General features: G+C 35.5%; 2 protein-coding genes across 2 annotated transcripts in view; both read left to right on the plus strand.

Annotated features, from left to right (window-relative positions):
• The window catches only part of LOC107706067 (gastrula zinc finger protein XlCGF52.1-like), a 13,821-nt gene extending 7,758 nt beyond the window's left edge, over positions 1 to 6,063 (plus strand). Inside the window, exons 2-4 of the mRNA XM_016509643.1 lie at positions 2,405 to 2,534; positions 4,422 to 4,628; positions 4,881 to 6,063. Coding sequence (XP_016365129.1) covers positions 2,405 to 2,534; positions 4,422 to 4,628; positions 4,881 to 5,764 — 1,221 coding nt within the window. The 3' untranslated portion in view covers positions 5,765 to 6,063. The remainder of the gene's footprint in view (positions 1 to 2,404; positions 2,535 to 4,421; positions 4,629 to 4,880) is intronic.
• A 2,417-nt stretch (positions 6,064 to 8,480) lies between these two features.
• The window catches only part of LOC107706070 (gastrula zinc finger protein XlCGF8.2DB-like), a 3,730-nt gene continuing 2,545 nt past the window's right edge, over positions 8,481 to 9,665 (plus strand). The window contains exon 1 of the mRNA XM_016509645.1: positions 8,481 to 8,624. The gene's annotated coding sequence lies outside the window, so the exon portion shown is untranslated. The remainder of the gene's footprint in view (positions 8,625 to 9,665) is intronic.

Below are 9,665 nucleotides of genomic sequence, written 5' to 3' on the forward strand. Positions count from 1 at the left end.
AGCCTATACATAATACTTTTAAAGCTCTTTTTAAAAATCTTGGCTTACATAAATTTCTACATATGCCATGTCATGCCATAGCATCATTAAACTAGCATCTAACAATAGACAAAAGTGTTTTTTTCTCTTTTTTTTTCTCTAACCTATGGTTCTGTAACCATTAAGGCTGCTGTGTAATTTGCCCCCTGGCTAAGCATTTAAAGAATTTAGGGGAAGCATTTAAATAATCCTGCGAATGAACTTAAAGAATGCAGATTCTAATCGTTAATCGAATCGAGTTTAATTGTGAATCGAAGTGAATTGAATCGTTCTGAATTTGCAAAAATCGTTCTTGAATCGAATCGAAAACCTATGAATCGTGAATCGAATCGATTTGCTGTCTACCCAAAGATTCACAGCCCTACTCGGTATCCTTTTATTAACTGGTTCTTAAACTTTTATTTTGGTTATTTAATTGGCAGCCCGCAGGCCCAATCCGAACCGCCAATCATCTTCATCTGGCCCAGGAGAAGAGCACGCACAGGTTGCACACACGCCTCAAATTGTTTTTGCACTATTTAGTTTGTCCACAAGGTGGCAACACTGGCCCGGGGTGTTGTTTTACAGCCGAAAAAGAAAAGGAAAACACTCAACAACAATCTACCGGAGACCGCAACATCAGTAGACGGCAGCGATGACAAGCGCTCATGTGAGGGGGTTAAGAGATATCCGCAACTCTAGTTTAAACAAGTATAAAGACAGTGTTATCTGTCATAACTTCTGGCGAGAAATAGAGCAGACACCGGACGAAGATGAATATCAAATGGAGTATAGTTTGAAAGGCTGCGTGTTCAGCTGTCGGCCTACGCTAAGCTGCTTCAGACAGCGCACCAGTAGTGCTTTAACAGACAAAAACACACACAATCAAGTCAAAATGCTGGTTTTTGGCGAGTGACCTCGTAAACACGGTCTTAAATAAGTTATAAAGTCCTAAACGACCATAAAGAGTTGGAAGAAAACCAGAAGTGAAACCTGATGAAGTCTGTCATTGATGGAAATCAAAGAACAAAAGAAAAAGATAAATCACTCCACTGCTCTAGTCGCTTATTAACTTTTGTAGTTTGAATAAAGATTAATTTATATTCATTTTATAGTTTATACATAAACAATTTATAGTTTATGTTATGATTATTTTAAGTACACTTAAATTAAAAGTTACCATGTTTTTCTGAGTCTATTAAGTGTTAAAAATAATGGCTTTCTATTATACTGTAATGTTGACTGGCTATAATTAATGGCTAAAAGTGAGGGAAAATGCATTTAATAGAGATACCAGTAACATTATTGATATCAATGATACTGGCCTTAATTAATAGTAGGCTACAAAAAGATGCCATTAAACACATATTTAAAATATACCATCTTTATGTTGTTTCTGCATTAATTAGGAGGTTCAGTGTGAAATTATGATAATATAAATATATTAATATGCGATTAATCACGATTAATTACAGAAAAATGTGCGATTAATTAGTTCTTTTTTTTAGTCTATTGACTGTTAACCTTTTATAGATGTTATTGTTGGTAATATTAGTTCATTTTACAGCTGAATATGCTTTTCAATTTAATTTCTAATTTTATAGGCCACCCCCCAAAAAGAGATTGGGACATCCCCCCACCAATTTGGCCCCCTTCAAATTTTTAATTCGATTAATCTGGCCCTCAAATGAAGCTAATTGAATAGCCCTGCCCTATATGGTTCAATTGGTTTGGTAAAAAGAAAAAAAAAAGAAATAAGATGCATTTCTAGTTTCAAGATTATTTGTTCTTCAGACATTCCTCTATAAATAAGTATCAGCTGTATGAAAATGTGTAAATTCAACAATTTACTCATAGAGACAAATTGTGATCCCCATATCGCTGGGATTGAACCATATAGGACTTTAAAATGAGGATTAAAAAACAGAATCTAAAATCTTATTGAGATATCTTTAATACTTCTTGAGATACAGGCACACAATCTTTGAAAAAAGACTTTTTGGCATTCAGACAGGTTTGTTCTATGCAGCTACTGTATTTTGATAGAGGGGAAACAAGATACATTTTTAGTTTGAACATTATATCTTCTTTAGAAATTCCTCTTTAAAAAGTTATGCAAACCGAAAATGTAACAATTTGATATCTCCATATCTGGAATTGCACCATATATGGCCTCAAAAAGAAGTTTGAAGAAGTTTGTTAAGAACCATTAACATTTAATAAGAACCATTAAAAAACACTTAAAAAGTTATTGAGATATATGTAATATTTATTCAGATACAGGAGTTCAAAATCAACCAATGAAATCTTTAGAATCTGTGGTGGGCGGGGTTTGTGCTTTAACTGTTAAAAAGGTGAGGGATATTCACTTCATCCTTCATGACAGGTACAAACTCCAGGTGTATCAGCTGAAATCTGTGACATAGTAAAGATGGAGTTTGTCAAAGAGGAGATTGAAGACATGAGTGATCCAGAACCATCCAGAATAAAACATGAAGATACTGAGGAACAAACAGGTTGGTGTCCATTCTTGATTCTTCACTGTTGATTGCTGAGACACATTAAAGCTGCTGTTAAAATTTTTTCGTAGCTGTTAAATAATGAGCAATAGGAATGATAAATGATTATCTAAATGATCATATCCACATTTTAATTTTATTAACAAGGAATGACAGAACTATCCTTTGGCACTTCAAAGATCTGATCCTTGATGCTCACAGATAAATATGGTTGCGTTTACACTTGGCATTAACATGCGACCTGTATCCGGATGTTGTCCACATACACATTGAAAAGACAAGTGTAAACCCGCTTCTGATTGGAATGTTATCCGATAAGCGTGTCCTGCTCCAGAGGCAGTAGAGGAAGCATTGATAAACTAGTTTTGCTGTAAAATGCCATAAGATTTGTGGGGATGTTTTCTTCTGTGTTGTTGGAGAACATCAAAGAGAACTTAGTTACTTTAATCTTACATAGATTTTTTTTAACTGATGTGACGTCATTTCATACAAAATCCGGCCAATACAAAGTTCGTTGTCTCAGTCTGTTGACCCACAATGAAATGTGCTTAATGTGCCAATTTACAGAAGATCTCAGACATCATCATAATGAATGAGGAGAAAACTGGGAACTATTGACTTTTCAGCAGCTCATTGTCTATTGACGCTGTCTTGTTAACAGGAGAGATTATTCAGTGAAAATTAAGTGAACACGAGTATTTGATTTTAGAAAATCTGTTTCCAATTTGTTAATGCTATATATTGTGACAACAAGATAAAAATTCCAAAGCAGGATATTATCAGACATTAATAGGCTGGAAGCGGTTCTTTGAGTTTTATGTGTGTGTGTGTGTGTATGCATTCATGTGTCTGTGTTTCAACAAGAATTTCCCATAGGTGGCAGGAATACACTAAAGAGTTGTCAAATTTGCCATAAAAATTCAAAAGAACAAATTGTGCAGAAGATAGAAGTGCAGAAAAAAGTGCTGAATATTTGAAGTTGGAGCTAGAAAGGCTGTTATACCATTTTTAGCTAAACCATAAATGAAGGGCAATTGTGGAATATTTTCACAGAATGCCTTATATTTCCAGTCTGCATGTTTCTAGTTTACAGTGTCCTGGTTTATTATAAAGTAGAGTGTAATAAGTTGGTAGAGAGTTTTTCAGACTTTGAGTGAGTGTGAGCACTTCTGTGTGATAAAGATGATTTCATAACTCCATGTTTTTATAAACAGCGTTTATTTTCTAATGAATGAATTTGTTTATTTTACGTAAATGTGCATTGTTTGTGCTGCAGCATACTACAGAACTGAATAGAATCATTCATTTTGAACAATGTTTATATTGTGTATATATAAAAATGCATCTCTTTGCATTTGACCTCTGCTTTGCAATTATGCATATTGTTGGCTGTGTGATGAATGGCTTGTGGCTGTTTTATATGACACTAATATGTGACCATCAAATGCTTTATATTTTGAACAGCAAACTAATATATGTGGTTAATTTAAAGTAATAGAGTATAAATTCAGTAACTTGTATTTGATTTCTCCAGATCTGGTCCTGTGGGTCTCAGTATCAGACAATGATCACAGTTCACACCTACAGTGAAGCCCCTCCCACAACAATTAACCTATAAATACTGGTGAATATTCACATCATCCTACAAGAGAAGAACAAACTCCAGGTGCAGCAGCTGAAATCTGTGACTGTTAAAGATGGAGTTTATTAAAGAGGAGATTGAAGACATGAGTGATCCAGAACCATCCAGAATAAAACATGAAGATACTGAGGAACAAACAGGTTGGTGTCCATTCTTGATTCTTTATTGTTGACTGTTGAGAAACATTAATCTAACAAAGCTCCAGTTCACTTGATTTTAACCACATAATTTGTTTATTTTAGACTTGGCTGAAATAAAACAGCAAAGAGTGAAGCTGAAAGAAGTGGAGGAGGAAAAATCAAGAAAAAAAGCCAAACAGCTGCACACCTGCTCACAGTGTGGAAAGAGTTTCAGAAAAAAAGAAAACCTTAATGTGCACATGCGAATCCACACTGGAGAGAAACCATACACATGCCCTCAGTGTGGAAAGAGTTTTACTGCAGCAGCAGGTCTCAGTTATCATCTGCATGTTCACTCTGGAGAAAAGCCTTTCAACTGTGATCAGTGTGGAAAAAAGTTTATTTCATCATCAATTCTAAAACAACACCAAAATGTTCATTCAGATGAGAAGCCTCATGTGTGTACTTTCTGTGGAAAGACTTTCATAAATAAGGGAAATCTTAATGTGCACATGAGAGTCCACACTGGAAAGAAACTGTACACATGCCCTCAGTGTGGAAAGAGTTTTGCTGATTCATCAGGTCTCAGTTATCATCTGCATGTTCACTCTGGAGAAAAGCCATTTAACTGTGATCAGTGTGATAAAAAGTTTATTTCATCATCAAGTCTAAAACAACACCAGAAAGTTCATTCAGATGAGAAGCCTCATGTGTGTTCTTACTGTGGAAAGAGTTTTTCACGGCTGGACAGTTGTAAGCTGCACCAGAAAACACATAATGAAGTGAGAGATCACATGTGCTTTGAGTGTGGGAAGAGCTTTACTGTAGCTGCCGTTTTGACAAGACACCAAAGAATTCACACTGGAGAAAAACCTTACAAGTGCTCATATTGTGACAAGAGTTTCACTGTGTCTGGAAGCCTGAAAAGGCATGAAGGACTTCATACTGGAGAGAAGCCGTATCACTGTACTCAGTGTGGAAAGAGTTTCATAGATGCATCAGGTCTCAGAAATCATCTGCACATTCACTCTGGTGAAAAGCCATTTAGCTGTGATCAGTGTGGTAAAAAGTTTATAAGATCATCACATCTAAAAAGTCACCTGATAGTTCATTCAGATGAGAAGCCTTACTTCTGTTCTTTCTGTGGAAAGAGTTTTTCAAGACTGACTTACTGTAAGCAGCATCAGAAAACACATAATGATGTAAAAGTTCATGTGTGTCGTGAGTGTGGGAAGAGCTTTACTACAGCTCCTCATCTGAAACAGCACCAAAGAATTCATACTGGAGAAAAACCTTACAAGTGCTCATATTGTGACAAGAGTTTCTCTCGGTCTGAATACCTGAAAGCACATGAGCGAGTTCACACTGGAGAGAAACCGTATCGCTGTACTCAGTGTGGAAAGAGTTTCACTCGGTTAAGAATTCTAGTGACTCATATTAAAAAGCATTGTTCTGTGTCAGAGTGAGCAAATGTTTTCTACAGATTCAATATTTCTAGTCAATAATGTGAGATTCAGATACTGTAAATGTGCAATTAGCTCAAATAAACTAGTTTTGCTGTGAAATGCCACAAGATTTGTGGGGATGTTTTTTTCTGTGTTGATGGAGAACAGCAAAAGTATTTAGTCACTTTAATCTTACACTGATTTATTTTAATCATTTAATTCAATGCCGCCTCAATGATTAATTGCCTCAGTTTCTGACCTTTTTTGTAACATAACACTTTTTTCTAAGATATTTATTTATATATTTCTCTGCAACAAAATAGTTACATTTACATTTAGTCATTTTGCAGACCCTTTTATCCAAAGCAACTTACAATTGGGGAATACATAAAGCGATTGTTCTTAAAGAGGCAAACAGACACCGGAAGTGCTCGTAATACCAAGTTTCAGGCATTGTTCAAATAAGTACAAGCTAGAAAGGGAAGGACTAAATCAAGAGAAAGACAAAGTTTTTTTTTCTTTAAAGAAACTATATCTGTGGGGGTGAAACTAGAAAGACTTATGAGTGGAACTTCAGTCAACTCTTAGTGTGAGTAAAATGGTTTTGCAAAATCTCATTTGGGTGCTAAGTAGGTAGGTCTTGCTTAAAAAATATATATATTCATGTCATTTACTATTGGCCAAGTGTAGTGGAAACTTATTGCTGTGAGTCTGGAAGGAGCGTTATTGTTTTTACATAGTGATATATGTCTGTGAGAATATAAAGAAAGACTAATGTTGAGTATTTATATATTTAAACTAATTGAAATGTCTTGTAATGCTGTTTGATTTGTTGTCAACCAATGCAATGAAGATTGAAATACTAGTAGCCTAGATTAACTAATTCATATGTATGACGATAGTGTAACAGTACAGAGATGTGATTTACTTAAGAATATGTAGCCCCTTTAAGAAGAGCATGCGCAAAAGAGAAAAGAGAGTCGAGCGCTGACACTTTCACCAGTTGAGGCTGAAAATGAAGCTGTTAATAATATTGAATGAAGGAGGATTTGTGAAATATTTTCACCGAATGCCGTATATCTCCAGTCTGCATGTGAGAGATGTTCCTTTGACATTAATCAGCTCTAGTATTGAAGTACTAATACAATGAAACCCATTATGTGTCCAGGTTTATTATTAATTAGAGTGTAATATGTTGGCAGAGAGTGTTGCAGCCTATTGACACGCTTAATGTGTCCATTTACAGAAGATATCAGGCATCATCATAATGAATGAAGTGAAAACAGTGAACTTTAAAAGACAAAGAGGCTCTTCAGCAGATTAGTTAAACATAATGGCCCTGTTATTTCTGTATATGGACAATATCTAACTGTATTGTTCTTCATTTTTATTCTTTGTTTTGGATGAGTTTTTTGTTTTTTATTTAAGTTTAAAAGTGCAATTCTCCTACACAACGCCTAAAAAGGTGAACACCTGAAAGCACATGAGCGAGTTCATACTGGAGAGAAGCCGTATCGCTGTACTCAGTGTGGAGAGAGTTTCACTCAGTCAACAACTCTATTAAACTCGTATTAAAAAGCATTGTTCTGTGTCAGAGTGAGCAAATGTTTTCTACAGATTCAATATTTCAAGTAAATTTTGTGAGAATAAGATACAGTAAATATGAGATTAGTTCAAATCAACTAGATTGCAAAAGTATTTAGTCACTTTAATCTTATCCTTGTCTTTTGACCTTTTTGTTGTATAAAATGGTTTTCTAAGATATTTATTTATAAGTTTCTTTGCAACATAAAAGTTGTATAGGCTAGGTATGATGATGCAAATAAAATTGCCATTTCACTGAGATCTGATTATGTGTGATTTTTTTATTGATGCGTTAGGCCATTATAGTATTTAGTTGTTCAGTAATAGGTTTTGTTTGTGATGATCCTGTAGAACAACTCTAGTGACTCATATTAAAAAGCATTGTTCTGTGAGCTGAGTGAGCAAATGTTTTCTACAGATTCAATATTTCAAGTAAATTTTGTGAGAATAAGATACAGTAAATATGAGATTAGTTCAAATAAACTAGTTTGCAAAAGTATTTAGTCACTTTAATCTTATCCTTGTCTTTTGACCTTTTTGTTGTATAAAATGGTTTTCTAAGATATTTATTTATAAGTTTCTTTGCAACATAAAAGTTGTATAGGCTAGGTATGATGATGCAAATAAAATTGCCATTTCACTGAGATCTGATTATGTGTGATTTTTTTATTGATGCGTTAGGCCATTATAGTATTTAGTTGTTCAGTAATAGGTTTTGTTTGTGATGATCCTGTAGTTTGTCTCAGTCTGCTGACACACAATGAGATGTGCTTAATGTGCCAATTTACAGAAGATCTCAGACATCATCATAATGAATGAGGAGAAAACTGGAAACTATTGGCTTTTCAGCAGCTCGTTGATTTTTGTTATCAAGAGAGATTATTCAGTGTAAATTAAGTGAACACAAGTATTGGATTTTAGAAAATCTGTTTCTAATTTGTTTAAATGCTATATTTTGTAGCATCAAAATAAAAAGTCAAAAGCAGGATATCATGCATTAATAGGCTGGAAGCGGTTGTTACCACAAGAATATGATCAGGGCACTGGGGGGTAACTAGGAATCACGCTTAATCTGGACACATCCTGACCTAACAGACTATATTGTATGAGAGATATCTCTGTTTTACCAGCATTTTCCATTAGATGGCAGCAATACACTAAAGAGTTTGCCGTAAAAATGCAAAGGAACAAATGGAGCATGCACACTTGCACAGAAGAGAGTAGCGTGAAAGACGAGTGATGGATGTTTTAACGGACTAAAAGCTATAAGTGACGCTGTTATTGATCATAAATAAAGGTCAGTCGTGGAATATTTTCGCTGGATGTCGTATATTTTCAGCATGCATGTGAGAGATGTTCACTGTTTACAGAGTTTGCATGTTCTGATTGATTATATTAACGAGACTGTAATATGTTGGCACTTGGCAGATAGTTTTTCTGACTCTGAGTGAGTGTGAGCACTTCTGTGTGATAAAGATTTCATGACTTTCATGAGTTTTTTTTAGACTCTTACATTTACATTGTCATTTTGCAGACGCTTTTATCCAAAGCGACTTACAATTGGGGAATACATAAAGCGATTGTTCTTAAAGAGGCAAACAGACACCGGAAGTGCTCGTAATACCAATACCGCATCTGATTGACCGATAAACCACGAGCTCTATCAGTTATTGTTAATGTTCTGGTTATTTTTTTTTTTAGTGTACAGTTTGTTAATGTTGTGCAAAGCATACAGTCAAAGTAAACTTAATCATTCAGCTGAACTGTGCACATTTATTTTAGACACTTCATGTCTTGTTTAATTCATGCGATAAACGCATGTCCCTGCTGAGCTTGAGCTGTGGGCTAATGCTGCGTTCAAGTCCTCCTGGGAAGTTCGTACTTAGGAGTTGACAAGTCGTAATTACGACGTCAGGTGCGTTCAAGTCAGTTTAGTCGGCACAAGATGGCGGTGTACCTTCTTTTAATAAATTACAAGAAAATACAACAGGGTCTGTTAACTCTGCTTATAGAAAATGAAGTGCGAATTCTTTGCATCAGGTGTGTTTTAAAAAAGTGGAAAAAAAAGTGACGTGACATGTGGCCAAGTATGGTGACCCATACTCGGAATTAGTGCTCTGCATTTATCCTATCCAAAGTGCACACACACAGCAGTGAACACACACCCGGCGCAGTGGGCAGCTCTTTTTGCTCGGTGCCTTGCTCAAGGACACCTCAGTCGTGGTATTGAAGGTGGAAGAAAGCGCTGTACATTCACTCCCCCCACCTACAATCCCTGCCGGTACGAGACTCGAACCCGCAACCTTTGGGTTACAAGTCCGACTCTCTAACCATTAGG

Source organism: Sinocyclocheilus rhinocerous, unplaced genomic scaffold (genome assembly GCF_001515625.1).
Source record: "Sinocyclocheilus rhinocerous isolate Xijiao unplaced genomic scaffold, SAMN03320098_v1.1 scaffold2912, whole genome shotgun sequence".
NCBI lineage: Eukaryota > Metazoa > Chordata > Actinopteri > Cypriniformes > Cyprinidae > Sinocyclocheilus > Sinocyclocheilus rhinocerous.